Source organism: Podospora pseudocomata (genome assembly GCF_035222375.1).
Source record: "Podospora pseudocomata strain CBS 415.72m chromosome 2 map unlocalized CBS415.72m_2.2, whole genome shotgun sequence".
NCBI classification, from domain to species: Eukaryota; Fungi; Ascomycota; class Sordariomycetes; order Sordariales; family Podosporaceae; genus Podospora; species Podospora pseudocomata.
This window is the reverse complement of record NW_026946366.1, coordinates 2161649-2175549: the sequence shown is the minus strand read 5'-3', so window position 1 is coordinate 2175549 and position 13901 is coordinate 2161649. Positions and strand designations below refer to the sequence as shown.

Below are 13901 nucleotides of genomic sequence, written 5' to 3'. Positions count from 1 at the left end.
GACGTCGCCTCTCCTGCCACCTACACCCTTACACTTCGACGAAACAAACTTCCGTGATAGTCTCCCAACTTGCGACGACACACCGACGGCCGCCGCGCGGTGATACACAACCATGACCGCCACCGAGGTCATGACACCCACAACCCCAGAAACAACAGGGACAAGGCCACGAACAGCAACAGGGCCAGCAGACATCGACAGCGATGGCACCGACGACACCACACCCAGCACCAGCACCGCCGCGACGACAAGCCGAAGCTGCCCAACCTGCGGCACCCCCCTCTCCCTCCCCTCCCTTCCCGCCTACCAGCAAACCCAAGCCGCCCTCCTCTCCGCCCAGAAGCAAATCACCGAGCTCCAATCCCAGATCAAACTCCTCAACGCAAAGGCCTCAGCAGCGGTCGACCGATGGGCCGACTACGAAGACGAGCTGACGAAGCTCCGCGCTCAGTTGTCATCAGAGTCGAGATCGTCAACTCCTAGCTCCCCGTCGGCGGCTTCTTCCTCATCGCCAACAACATCCTCCTCGTCCCCTTCACCGCAGAAACAACCCCAACAACACCAACAGCAGAAACAAACCTTCCTTCAGGAAGGCTCCCCTTTGCCTACCCCTCCTAGTTCGGTAACATCGGCCCTTCCTTCGCCGTCAAGAACATCATTTCTTCCTGCCGCCGCAACGAGGATTTCTGCGCTGTTGTCGTTGAGGAAATCGACGAGTAATTTGAAGCCTTTGCCTTCGATTCCGGTCTCGCCTCGTTCACCTATACCTAGTGTGCCACCTTCTGCGACGCTTTATAATCTTCCTAGTCTAGCGACTCCTCCAGAGTCGGGGCAAATGACGACGGGGGATTTGCTGACGGCGTTGGGGAGGGAGCAGGCGAGGAGGGTGGAGGTGGAGAAGAGGTTGAATCAGACGAGTAGGGAGGTGGAGGAGCTGAGCGTGAGTTTGTTTGAGCAGGCGAATGAGATGGTTGCGAGCGAGAGGAGAGCGAGGGCGGAGCTGGAGAAGAGGGTTGGGGAGTTGGTGGGACGGGAGGGGGAGAGGAGGAGGCGGTTGGAGGTGCTGGAGAGGGGGGTGGAGAGGATTGGACGGGTTAGGGGGGTGCTGGGGGAGGGGGAGGCGTAGGGGGATGGAAGGATAGTGATGGGAGGGTTGGGCGGTGGTTTTAATACGAAAGACGATGAGATGGGAGACTGAAGTTGGAGGAACTCAACGGTTGACTCATGTCGAAGACAGGATGGAAGATTTTAATGCTGAATGGAAGGGAAACGGGTGTTATTTATCTTTGGGAAAACACATGATACCAAGGTTAACGGAGGTTTGGGGATGATTGGGATGGTCATCATGGATAACTTGGCATATTGGGGCAGACATCTGGAGTTTTGGGATAGTCAGTAATATAATTCATTTCTGATCAGGCATATCACTGTTGTCTAGAACTGAACTTTCCTCTCGAATGAGAAATCCCAACTCTTGACGTCGACAAGATGACGTGCATGAAAAGGACCCTTGCCAAGCCTCCAAAAGCAGGACATCCCGGCAACCCCAGACTGAAGCTAAGAAATGCGGCTCTTGATCGACAAGGGTGGTTTGTGGGGGGGCTCCCCACTGCATATCAACGTCTGTTTAAATGTACTAATTGAACGGGGGCAATTCCATCAGCCCGGGTATTGTATTTTGTCTCATCACTTTCTATGTCCACCATCAGATTCTTTTTAACCGCTAGCAGCAACCGGCTCCTCCTCCCTCGCCGGCACTGTCTCGGACTCAACCTTGATACCCCCATTTTCAACAGTCGGTTCCTGGATCTCTCCCGGCCGGGCGTTCCACTTGTCAAGCATGCTCTCCACCTGTGGCCCCCAAACCTCCTCACCTCTAAGCAAATCGTCATACTCGAGACAATTAGCCCCCCCAAGCGTGAACTGCCCCTGCCTGGTACGGACCAGCTCCGCCATCATGGCCCCGCATCCCAACTTCTCCCCGAGATCATGGCACAAACTCCGGACGTAAAACCCAGACGTGACCGTCATGCGGATCTTGGCTGCCGGCGGGCCCTTGCCTTCCCACGGGGCAGGCATGTCATCTGGTCTGACAGGCACAAGATCTGAGCCCCTTCCCTTGGGGGGTTGGGTCAGCTTCTCCTTTTTGACTTCAAGAGCCCCCGACATGAGGGTGTCTTCTGGGTTTCCCTCCTCGTTCTTTGCCCTCTTGGAGGCACGTGTCTCGTCGCTGACAAGGCCGTCGACTGCTTCCTCGGCGGCGCGCTTTTTGGAGTTGAACTCCTCGAGGGCTTTACTCTCTTCCTCTGCGGCCATCTTGGCGGCTGATTCCTCCCCTCCGTCCTCCTGCGCCTTGGCCACGCGCCAGACGGACTGGGCGACGTCCTTTTCTGCCTGGCCGGCTTCCTCGTCGGGCCAGTAGTGCTTGTGCGTGCCGGGTTCGTACCATTCTACCAGCTCGAGTTCGGACACTTCGACTTCTCGAGTTTCAATCTCACGGGGGATCGGCTTGCCTTCGCGGGCGTATTCGTAGAGGGGTTTGCCGTTCATTTTGAGGGAGGAGTACAAGGGCGGCATTTGTCTGTATTTCCCCCGGAACGGTTCCAGCCCTTTCTGGACGGCATCGCGGGTGACGTTGGAATAGTCGCCCTTCTTGATGATCTTGCCCAGCCGGTCGTAGGTATCGGTGCTGGCGCCGAAGACGACAACTGTTTCGTAGGTCTTGGTGCAGAGGAGGAATTGCTGAAGGGACTTGGTGCCTTTTCCGACTCCGAGGATCAGGACACCGCCGGCTAGGGGGTCGAGGGTGCCGCCGTGGCCGATTTTGGTCTGGACCTTGTTGGGGAACCGGCGGCGGCGGTTGCGCTGGTACTTGGACTCTTTGTCGCGCTGCTCGCGGACCTGCTCGAGGGCGGGGGCGAAGCGAGCGGAGGGGTCGAAAAAGTTTTGGCAGTCGCGGATTACCTGGGCGGAGGAGATGCCGATGGGTTTGTTGATTCCGAAGACGCCTTCGAGGATCTTGCCTCCTGTGGATGTGGCCATTTTCAGGAGTGGCGTGGGCCGGAAAAGGGGCATGCGAGGGGTTGGTGAGAGAGTTGCGACCCTGCCGGGGCTCAATTGGGGTTGCGCAGCTGGTTTTGGGACAAGCGCATTCGGTTTGGGTGGAATTGGCGGCGTCGCGGTCGAGCTTAAAGTTTTTGATGGAGCTGAGGAACCAGGGGAAGAGTTGTTATCGTTATCAGATGAGACGGTACATATAAGTGGAGTAGTGGGGCACCTTCCACTTAACGCGTGTGGCTTGACAACCAACCGCGTCAAGGATACCGCCCGCTACCTGCCTTCCAGACAGCCTTCCTTCCGCGTCTCGACCTCAATATTCAGCTTCATTCTTATCCTCACACGCACGACCCCTCCAAATTCTGACACCAGTTGGCGATTCTTTTCCAAGCAAGCTCTCGATGCCACGCCCCGGACGGCCAGGGCGTTCAAGGCGCTCTGAGTCCGTCGATCACGACTCTGTTCATTATGTCAAGGAGAGCGCAGCCCTGACGTCGGTCGAACTCGGCCCCGACGAGGGCGAATGGCCCTGTTTTGTCCTCTCGGACGCTATTATTTATCGGAAAGATGGCAAAACACTCGCCAACCCCCTCATGGTTCATTCAGAAGGACCTTTGGTGATTCGCGGATTGCTTGAAATCGACGAAGAAACCAAGAAATGTGTGCTCACTTCATTCCTTCAGAGACTCTTATGGCTGACCATCAACGTCAGGTGTCAAAATTCCCGTGGTCAAGGGTGTACATCTCGAAATCACAGACTCAACCAAGTACTCCATTAGTGATGAGCCGTTCGCCCTCTGGGTGTCCGGTACTTCTGGTTGGTTCGAAATCCAACCATCCAGGAAGTACCTTCCTATGTATCGGGAAGTGGCCGAAGCAGCAAACCTTTACTATCGTGTCTTTGTTGCCCACGACGATCACCATAAGTTGGTCAAGCTCTGCAAGAAAAGCGGAAGAAAGCAGCCGCCCCCGTTGTCTCTCGACCAGATCTTTCTGCATTATGCTGTCAAGATTGGAAGCGGCATTGTGAGGGACGAGGTGGAGGCTCTGTGCGACAAGTGGGCCGAGTTCTTCATCTCGCACTTTAAGAAAGAGAACCAGCTCGACTGGAAGCCGACACAATTTGCGCAGTGGCTCATTTCGAAGCACCCGGCAAGTATAACGTTCTATGTCTGAGGTTTAAACGCTAACGCAAACCAGGAGCTTGAAAAACGGGTTGAGGACGCAGCTAAGGGGCTGCCCATTCCGGTGCCTCCCCCTCCTCAGCTGGAGGACTCCGAAGACGAGGTCCTTCGGATGAGAAGGAAGAGCAAAGCGGTTAGCCAAGGTCAAGATGTTGACATGGTCGAAGTTGCCCCTACCCGCTCGCAGAAATTGCCGAGCAGACCCATTTCGCAGTCTCAGTCAAGGCCAGTAGAAAGTCCGGTACCACTGCCGGAAAAGTACTTGAACATCGGAAAGCCGACGTCAGCCACGCCCCAGCCACTGCCGCAGGCCCCAGCACAGTCGGCCTCTCCTGCTGCCCAGGCAGTTCCCGATTCTCCGGTTGATCGGCTTCTGGGAATCCTTGATGAGGTGGTTCAAGATAGCCCAGATTTACATGCTAGGGCGCCATCAACGATTTTCAATATGGTCTATTTCAAAGCTAAGATCAAGGACTATCATGGATCCCGTGAGATTCTCTCTTATTACGCCAAAGACTTGTTCCCACGGCTGGACCCGAACATCTGGGCCGGGACCCCCTTCCATACGTGGCTCGAGGCAACGTCGCGAAACTGGGACGGGCAGCTTTTGCACGTCAGGGAGGAGGAAATCCCCTCACAGATGTATCGCAGAGGCAGGATGGGACCCAGAGCCCCGAGGGCACCACAGCAGCCCTCCGCCCCAACTACTTCGAATCGTAACGTCGTCTCTGGGAAGCGGTCGACGCTGAGGCCAGGGCCATCGTCGAAGAAGCGGCCAGCTAGCGATTTGTACGAAGACGAGGATGAATACGACAGCCGGGGTGGGAAGCGCAGTTTCACCCAGTCTTTCGAAGGGGATAATTTGGATCACGATGACGACGATGAAGACAGCGACGATTCTGTCGAAACGGAGGTAAATTCACAACTGGCAACCCCGGACGACCCTGCATCCCTCCTGCCTCTGCCAGCAGGTGCTTCTCGCATTGTGATCCAAGCCGAACGTCTCCCAACTTTGTCACCATCAGGGCCAAACGGCTCGTGGGTCTGTCCAAACGAGGAATGCGGCTATGTAGTCCGCTCGGCCGACGAGCCCGGCGCACAAGAGATCATCGAGGAGCACTTCCGGGCTCATGAATACAACACGCAGAAAATTGACCTGGCACTGACGGAGGGGAGGAGGGGCCATTTGCCTATTGAGTACGTAGCTTCTCCTTTGGCTTCTATGCGTGCTTCGTGTATTGTTATGTGAGGGATGGTTTTGCTGATGTGGTTTGTACTTAGTAATCTGCTAGCAAAGATTCGAGAGAAGGGGAAAGAGTCGTTGAAGAAGAAGAGGGGGGTGTTGGGCGGTAAGGACAACAAGCCGGACGAGAAGGCCCAGGTGTTTAGGGATAGGGTGAAGACAAGGTTGCTGGTTTGAGTTGGTTTGGATTCTTGGGTTGTTTTTTTGGTGTTTTTTTTTTGGATGTTTTATGGGATGAATTGGGTGGGATATGGTCTTATGATATTCTGGGAGACATTTTGCAGAGGATTTGAGCTCATCAGAGGATACGGGACATTTGGGCTTGAGTGGTTGGGGGTTAATTTCTTCAGGTTCGCAAATCACCACAATGGCGTTGACGGGGCAGAGCGAATGGACATGGCAGAGTGCTTTGGGGGTTGTGAGGTTGGTTTCTGTATTGTTATTGCTCTTTTGACACTGTCGGGATTGGTTGGGGGTTACTGGGTGTGTTAAATCGTGTTTGTTTGTTCTTTGGAATTGGTGCAGAAGCCATTGAGCAGCTGCCTGCATTGGCCTACCCTTTGCATCCAGTTCTTGTGACCCAGCCCGTGAAAGCACAGTTGTTGATCCTGGCTGAGGAGGGTTTTGCCATGCTTCGAGGTTGTGGTTTTCCCAGTGTAACATTTCCTTGGTGTCCAGACCTCCATAGTATATTCACTCACCTGACCTCTCGGCACGATTCATCACACAGCACTATTTACACAAAACCTGCCAATTTGAGCGGTATGACAAGAGTCGCCAGATCTTGTCACTCGACCTTGTGCAACCTTCTGCCGGTTCCGTGAACCCGGAGTTGGGACGGGGAGTCCGGCTACAGCACCCTTTCAACAAGCTCACATGCCCCCTCTTTCACTTGTTCCCCTGTTGATCCGTGGGCAGTGAGGCTTCTCTTTTGATATTAGATAACCCGGCTCAACAAGGCAAATACGCGCGTGGACCGAATAGGCACACTAGGAGAGTGGGGGTTGATGTTGACAAAATCCTGGACGACGACCGTTCTGGAAGATCCAGTGATGATGGGGTCAATAATAAACTCCCACCGTACCTAACCGGGGTGGCTGTTATGTATCCCCGCCATCCGTCCAAGCTTCTCCTCTCCGCACCCTCTGTTAATCACCAGCCAGTCAGTCAGTCGGTCGGTCGGTCGGTCGGTCGGGCGTTGCTGGGTATTATCCCAAGTGAGTCTTCCCCCGGCGAAATGACCTTCTTCACTCCGTAGGGGTCCCTGGACAAGAAGAGGTAATCAAATCAATGGGGTTGGGGGCGTTTTCTGACAGTTGACAGCTGCGGGACACGCCCACCACCACGCGGGTCCGTCCGGGGTTTGGGCTGTGTTCTGAGATAGTCCGGTCTGGGGTATAACCGTCCACCGGCCGGCCTCGTCGCCGATGAGGATTTGGCTGGCTGTCAGCCCTGGACTGAAACCCCTCCCCTGTTTAGTGTCTGACCCGGGAAATGGGGAGCTTGTGGGATAGGAAACCGGGGAAGGGGGCCCTAGGCTAGACTGCAATCCAGGTGCGGCAAGTTTCCCCGCGGGCCCTTGTCTTTGAGCTGGGGAGGGGGGGGGGAAGAGGCAAGGAGTCTGTGCACACTGTTTGCTGACTTTGTTGACTCTTTTGATCACGAAGGGGGAGGGTGGAAGGAAGTTGATCTGGACTAGGCAGCAGTTGGTGATGATGGGTTGGGTTGGTCAGAAGGCGGTTCTGGATTGAATACCGGTAGGGCTGGCTGGGGCTGGCTGGGGCTGGCTGGACGCCTGCTGGATTCGGGATCAGCAGAAAACCCCATAATGTCATTACGGCGTTATTGTGGGCGGGAAGAAACTATTGCGGTCAAATATTGATCACCAGTTTTCACCGGTAGAGATGTCAGCAGGAATACGAGAGGACAATACATAGTTGGGTAGCAATAAGTTTCACATTTGCTCGAGACAACGAGTTTAGTTTGGTATCGTTGGTTTATGCTGTGGTAAGCAACTATCTGGTTTTTTGACTACCACTCTTCTCAAGGCAAGGGGGGTGTCAAACTTGTTCAAGCTTCCCATCCACCCATCATCGTACACCACCAACACCATCACACCTCCTTCCAGCTCATTTTGCAACCAGGACTCCCACTAGCATAGGGTCGGTTATCCTCCGCAATGGCCAATGCAAAAACAATGCAACTATATATAATGCAAAAACCAACAAAACAAAACCACAAATTGTTACATCTCTACCCTGCCGCCCCTTATCCCATCCCATCATCCCCATCCCTTTCCCTTTGCAACCCTTCCTTCCCAATGCAAAAAAAAAGCCGCTTTGATTTCAAATGACGCCTCCCCTCCCCCTTGGTTACCTAGTCAAGTTCCCTGCCTGGCATACCGTTCGTGTGCTCCCCCCTTATTCCTCCCATTGTTGTGTACCGTGATCCCGCCACCCCATCTTGGGGGGATTATATATGTGAAAGCCCCCCCAAAAAAAAACCCAAAAAAAACCCAAAAAAAAAAAGCAAATAGACACAAAACAAGGCGAAACATGCAGACATACGTAAAAATAAAAATAAAAACAACATGTACCACCGACGCTGCAAGCCCCATCAAAAACACAACAGGATTCTTTCCCTTCTTGGTTTGCCAAACCGCCCACCCGAGCAACGCTTTTTTGAGAACAAAATGCAAGTCCTAATAGGACGTCAAGTTTTTGAAAGACAATGACCAACCCTGAAGAGTAAAGAGGAAAAAAAGAAAAAAGAAAAAAAAAAAGACAAATACAAGGGGAGATATAATGTAACAAAGTTGCCCGGTGAGCAAATAAAGAAAGAGAAAACTGAAAAAGGCAAAAAGTGTGTTCAGACAACCCTGCCCAGAGAGGAAACATGAAAACACTTAGTATGGCATCCTGTCATTAAAGGCAAGATCCCTCCCGTGGTCATCCCCATACATGTGCGGGTTTGGCGTGACAGGTCCGCTACTGGAAACGCTGCTCTCGTCGGTGTCGTACATGCCGTATCCGCTGTGTGGTCTTCGCCCGCTCGTGTTGACCATCAGGCTTGCCGGTCGGCTGCTCATGTTGTATGCCGCGGGGCTGCTGATGCCGTGGTACGGGAGGCCGTCGTGTCTTGGCTGGGGCATGCAGAGCTGGAGTTGCGGGAGACCAGTGTGGTGGAGATGCATCGGTGACTGATGGGGGTGGTGATGATGGGTCGCGTTCGTCGGGCTGACGGGTGTGCTGAGGTGGCCTTGGTGATGCTGGGAAATGACGACGGCAACGTTCCGCCTTTTTCCTCGGCCCTTGATTCCCTTGTTGCTGTTCTTGTAGAGGTTGGATAGGTACTCGAACAGCTCCTTGTCCTCGTAGGAGGCGGTGCTCCAGTCGGTGATGGTAGCGAAACGGGTTGTTAGTCTTTTGATGGTGTCCTCGTGGAACTTGTTTTGGTGAGACTACAGAGCGTTAGTTTGTACGACCAGATCCTTGAGGTCGATGCAAGGAGCCTACCTTGAGATTTCCCCGAACAGAGAAGGCTTTGTTGCAGTTATCGAGCAGGCAGATGAAGGGCCTCGTCTTGTCGTGGCTCTTCATATGAGCCTGAAGGTTTCCGCGCTGGGGGAAGCGCTTATCACACAGAGTGCAAGAGAAAGGCTTCTCTCCCATGTGCCGGCGCCAGTGGGCCTTGAGGTTTCCTGGCTGAGTGAAGTCTTTGCCACACAGGGTGCATTGCTATTTACTAGTTAGAACGGCCATACACACAACACAGGAAAACCAGACAGAACTTACATAAGGTGACTCTCCCGTATGGGCTCGCCGATGAGTGTCGAGGTGTGTTTTCTGGCTAAACATCTTGGAGCACCCAGCGATACCGCAGGCGTAACGCTTGAGTGGACCACCGCTCCCAGCAACGCTTCTTCTCGTTCGTGTGGACGCCTGGCTTTGCGAAGAGGATGATAGCTATTCATCGCAGACAGGTTAGATTAGGACCATGCCTGACCAGCAATTACGGTCAACTTACCCCTCTGCCTTGAGCCTCCGTCCCTGAGGTTTCGGTCTTGCACTCAGCTGGCTTCTCGGCCTTGGCCTGGACCGCCTTCATTAGAGTATCCAATGGGGTATGGAACTCGTGGGGTTGCTGGCCAGCCACAGTCAAGTTCGCCTCGATCGTCTTGCAGGGCATCGTGACCTCGGCAGTGATGGAGAGTTGACGTTCGGCCTTGACTGATGGACTCTGGTTTTCCTGCACTGGTGAATGGCCGGCATGGGGCGTCACTGACCCTCGGGCAAGACCGGACTCGACTGGCATGACCCTCGTCTGCTGTTCCGGGTAAGTGTTGGCTCTGAAAGGTGAACCCAGGACTGGAGATGGGGTGTATGAGTGATATCCGCTGTAGGTGACGGGTGGTTGGTATTGAGGCGCTGGCACGCCGTTCGTGATGGGGGCGAGACTGAAGGGGGTGCTGCTAAAGTACTGGGAGGCCAAAGGGGGTCGTTGAGGGGGAGCGGCTGTTGCCTGACGAGACTCGTACGGCATCACGTTGTGCTCCATCATGGCGTAGTCTCCGCTTGTGGGATGATGCTGAGGCCACCGAGACCAGTTGGCAGGAGCCGGGAGGTGTTCCGAGAGAGCCATCTTTTGCCCAGTTGATATTATGATCTTTCTTCGTCCTTGGCGTTATGTGAACTGACTGTCAATGTGGTGCGAGATTTCCGTCAGCCGGAAATACAACGGTGGTGTATGAGCGAGAGTGTGTGTGGGAGGGATGATGGCTCTGCAAAGCAAATGTCCGCCGTGATGATTAATAAAGAAAGGACTCTTGTTGTCGTTAGGCACAAGGTCCGTTGACAAGCAAGTGATGATGAGTATACACAGATGGAGAGATAATATGTATGGATGTATGTATGTATGTCCAAGCAGACTGGATGATGATCGGGCGTGGGGAGAGGGGGAGACATATATCAACACCAGGACCCAAGGAGGAGAGTAAGTAGCTGGGGTACGATCTGACTGAGCCAATCGACTGGGCTGCCATGGCCGTTCGGAGATCTTGTTCAAATAGAGGCTTGTACCATGCTCAATAAACCATACTGCACTTGGCAGGCTGGGTGGGTGTTTGGGCACGGGGCAGCTCCGCAGCAATAAAGAAAAAAAAGAAGAAAAGGTACAAGGCCAAAAGTACCTCCTCCCACCCCCCCCCCCAAGAAACAGACCATCCCTCGACCCCCACCACACGAACCTGAGGTGGATCGTGTCCTGGGATCCAGATGAAGCATGGATACATGGGGAGAGAACCAGCCGGGGGATTTCGTTACCGAGGATTGGGGAGTTCTTTGGAACAGGGGACAAGGGGGGGGGAGTGGATGTCTCCTTGGGGTTGATAGCTGGGCGCAAGGCGACCTCCTTGCTCGCCCGCCTTCGTTCCCACCACACCCATCATCCAAATGGCAGAATGTGGAGACGACAAGACCGATGAGACATGAAAGACGGCCAGACACCAGCAGAAGAGTCCAAGGTCTGGCTCAAGTCAGTAAGTCCGGAACACAGGCTGCTGAGCCCGGCTGCACTCTAGATGCAATGTGAGCCATCCTTCCACTGTGACCATCACCGGCCAACAACTCGTGCAGCAGGTACCGCAGGTTTTGGCGTCTTGGTTATGTGCTGACCGCAGCGGGACGGCAGTTGTAGGAGGGGGATGAGAGGGGAATGAGAGTGATGCCCGCTATGGAGTCCAGCCTCGTATAAGAAAAGTATGGAATCCACCGCGCCTGATGAGGCGGCGGGCGGAAAGGCGGAAGGGACGGACGGGGCGGCTTCAACAGTTGGCCGGCGAGCGGATGAGGCATTGTTTTCGTCTGCCGTGCTCTCCATCGTCATTAGCGAGAGAGGCTCCGGGAGAGATGACGACTCGTTCGTTGCTCAATGATGCACATCTCGTGGACCAAGTGGTTCGAGTAAGTCCCTTTCTTTTTCGGATCTTCGCGGTACCCCGCGGGCGGGTTAAAGGTCTGACATGGAGGAGGTGATGGGCTTGGGCGTCCCGAGACAGCGCGTCATTGTCTCCGTGTCTTCTTCCCTTTCAAGAAGAAGTGAGGTTGATTTCGCAACTCTTTTTTTTGATGGAGTCGACGGCGAGGTGTGGCAGCTGGCGATGTACACGAACAAGGGTCTCTAGTGGATGCACTATACTGCTCACGGTATAGCCAAAGACCCAGAGAATGGAGCACTGCATGCAGCACCCACCACTCCCAAGAACCGGGAGTGAGGCATCAAGCCCGGATGCTTGGCATGTCACGGTGCAATTATCTTAGCCCAGCTCTTAACATTTCATCAAGCTCAGCGCGGCAATTCCCAACATCAACCCCCACCTGTCCACTGTCCGCTGTCAGTGTTCCCAGGACATCACCAAGTCTCGGGGCGGGACGGCACTCACAGGTCTTGTCCCAGGTCTTGTCCCACCCTTCAATTACCGCATATTCCCGGGGGCGATGTTTTCTTTTCAAAACACATCTGTTGATGATAGGTAGTGTACAGGCAGCTCGGCAGTCGCGTTTCCAATACCACGGTTGGGGTGGGTGTGTGCACTTGTGGCGCCAGATGGACATCTGCGGCGTCGGGTCTCTTGAATTCCAGGGACCAGCTCAGCTTTCCGCCTCGCGTTAGTGTTGGAGAGGCAATTACAGTGGGTGAACTAACAGCAGAGCGCACACCAGCTAAGCTCAGGGTAGCTGGGACCGTGCGCACAGCTCGGGACGACCTCAGCTGGTGTCAACCGCTATTTTTCGCCTCCACTTTTGTCCAAAGTTTCAAGGTTTCAATACAGGACCGAAATAGCTCGGCATAATGCCCTCATCAGTTCAAAACGTCATGCGATTTCAGGGCGGCCCGTTTCTCGCCTGGCGGCCGATCATCTTCTTCTTGCCAACGTTCCATCGTTTCTTTCCCCGCCTTCACACCTGGGGCTTACCTGGGGCTTACCTGGGGCTTACCGTCAGTGCCCATCTTACCGTTCTTTTATTGTGGGTGAGACATCGCCATTAACCGCTAGCAACCGAACTGACAAGGAAATGGAATCTGGATCCTCAGACTCGAAAGCAGGTCAAGGTCCGGTCCGGATTCTGTCCCAAAACCCATTCGCAAATATCAGCCACTTCGTCTGAGATGCAAGATGTCAGATCTTGTCCGTCAGAATCGACTGAAAGTTCCCAATGCAAGGGGTAACGAGGGCGAGGCAAGGACAAGCCGCAGAGCACCTCGATGTCGTCCCGTGACTGGTCCAGCATGCCTCCAACCAGACGATGCTTGGCTTCCACTCTCCAGCCCCGGAACGTCATCCGGGGCCCTCAACACCGTGCGCCGACTGTATGTAACAGCAGACAGCCGGATCCGTTTTGTCGAAAATTGCTGCCCGTCGCCTGACAACCTGCTGCTTCATCCACCACTGGCCTTCCGGACTGGACCGACTGGTCGCCGGCCTCTGGAGACTGCAAGCGGTTCCGCGGTCCAGGTCCAGCAAAGGCGCATCCCGCTAAAACAGTGCGCTAACACGCAAACTAGAGGCCCCGGATGCCAATCCGCCTCCACAAGTCTTTGCTCGGGATGTGACCCGTCATTTTCTATACTAGAGGCGCAAGAGGGCACCCGGTGCGGAGTGATGTGGGATGTGCGTCACAGAAACCTGCAGCAGCAGCCGGGCCAGATTCAGCAGGTGCCTCTCGCATCTTGATCAGCCTCTGGCGAATGCATCTCTCCTCGACCACTGCGAGCAATCCCTCGCCATCACCATTTGTCTACACTACACAGCACCAGAGACCCCACGAGCTGTTACACATCGAGCACGTGTGCCTGTACGGAGAGCCATGGCAGGTACAATGACACGCACGCAGGGAATCCCGGATGGGTTGATATGTCTACACTAGCGCCGCCCCAGATGCCATTCCTGTCTCTGCAGACATGGTCGTTTCAGCCAAATGACCCGTTGATTCGGTTCACGAGTGGATTTGCCAGGGCTTCCGGTACGCTTAACACTTCCCCGGAGGCACTAGTCAGGGCCAAGGACCTGGTAAGCGAAGGGAGGGGGAGCAAGATGCGCAAGTGCTCTTTTGAAATTCGAGTCCAGTGGGATGTAGGAGATTGTTGATCGGTCTGAGCCGAGTGTGGGCTTTTCTTGAAATCGCTGACTTCATAGCTGCTGTTTCCAAGTTGCCAACACTTGAGACGCGGGCAGAATGACTGAGCCTGGAAATATGAGGAAAGTCGGTCCATCGCGATGGTGTGTGTGATTACACCCATAGTTGAATCCTACCTCTCGACTACTATTGCCTTTGGCTGAAAAGACGGATACTGTGCACACCATCTGCTCTCCACATCACGAACAGTCGGATGTCTGGTTCAGGGCTAGCCCGTATATC

General features: G+C 54.4%; 4 protein-coding genes across 4 annotated transcripts; 2 read left to right on the top strand and 2 right to left on the bottom strand.

The window, feature by feature from the left end:
* Positions 1-112: 112 nt before the first annotated feature.
* QC762_210990 (uncharacterized protein) lies at positions 113-1126 on the top strand (the record flags this gene model as incomplete). The annotated part of the gene is made up of 1 exon (XM_062887998.1): positions 113-1126. The coding sequence occupies one exon, from the start codon at positions 113-115 to the stop codon at positions 1124-1126; it is 1014 nt and encodes a 337-aa protein (XP_062746186.1).
* A 590-nt stretch (positions 1127-1716) lies between these two features.
* PUS4 (pseudouridine synthase pus4) lies at positions 1717-3075 on the bottom strand (the record flags this gene model as incomplete). Its single annotated transcript, XM_062887997.1, has 1 exon — positions 1717-3075. The coding sequence occupies one exon, from the start codon at positions 3073-3075 to the stop codon at positions 1717-1719; it is 1359 nt and encodes a 452-aa protein (XP_062746185.1).
* A 281-nt stretch (positions 3076-3356) lies between these two features.
* Positions 3357-5982, top strand: QC762_210970 (uncharacterized protein). The gene is made up of 4 exons (XM_062887996.1): positions 3357-3717; positions 3770-4227; positions 4258-5438; positions 5523-5982. Exons 1-4 carry the CDS (start codon positions 3459-3461, stop codon positions 5659-5661), a joined length of 2037 nt encoding a protein of 678 aa, XP_062746184.1. The 5' UTR covers positions 3357-3458; the 3' UTR covers positions 5662-5982.
* Positions 5983-7424: 1442 nt separating this feature from the next.
* On the bottom strand, positions 7425-12040 carry AZF1 (DNA-binding transcription factor). Its single transcript, XM_062887995.1, has 6 exons — positions 11924-12040; positions 9511-11865; positions 9279-9449; positions 9000-9221; positions 8004-8944; positions 7425-7973 (listed from the first exon to the last, which is right to left on the bottom strand). The coding sequence occupies exons 2-5, from the start codon at positions 10123-10125 to the stop codon at positions 8390-8392; spliced, it is 1563 nt and encodes a 520-aa protein (XP_062746183.1). The 5' UTR covers positions 10126-11865; positions 11924-12040; the 3' UTR covers positions 7425-7973; positions 8004-8389.
* Positions 12041-13901: the final 1861 nt, after the last annotated feature.

What these genes read in the sequence shown, in the direction of transcription:
- QC762_210970 (XM_062887996.1), top strand. Translation starts at nt 3,459, where the DNA reads ATGCCACGCCCCGGACGGCCAGGGCGTTCAAGGCGCTCTGAGTCCGTC. An exon ending in CGACGAAGAAACCAAGAAAT is followed by an intron (nt 3,718 to 3,769) that starts GTGTGCTCACTT and finishes CATCAACGTCAG; the next exon opens with GTGTCAAAATTCCCGTGGTC. An exon ending in CGGCAAGTATAACGTTCTAT is followed by an intron (nt 4,228 to 4,257) that starts GTCTGAGGTTTA and finishes AACGCAAACCAG; the next exon opens with GAGCTTGAAAAACGGGTTGA.
- AZF1 (XM_062887995.1), bottom strand. Translation starts at nt 10,125, where the DNA reads ATGGCTCTCTCGGAACACCTCCCGGCTCCTGCCAACTGGTCTCGGTGG. An exon ending in CGGAGGCTCAAGGCAGAGGG is followed by an intron (nt 9,450 to 9,510) that starts GTAAGTTGACCG and finishes TGCGATGAATAG; the next exon opens with CTATCATCCTCTTCGCAAAG. An exon ending in CTGTTCGGGGAAATCTCAAG is followed by an intron (nt 8,945 to 8,999) that starts GTAGGCTCCTTG and finishes AACGCTCTGTAG; the next exon opens with TCTCACCAAAACAAGTTCCA.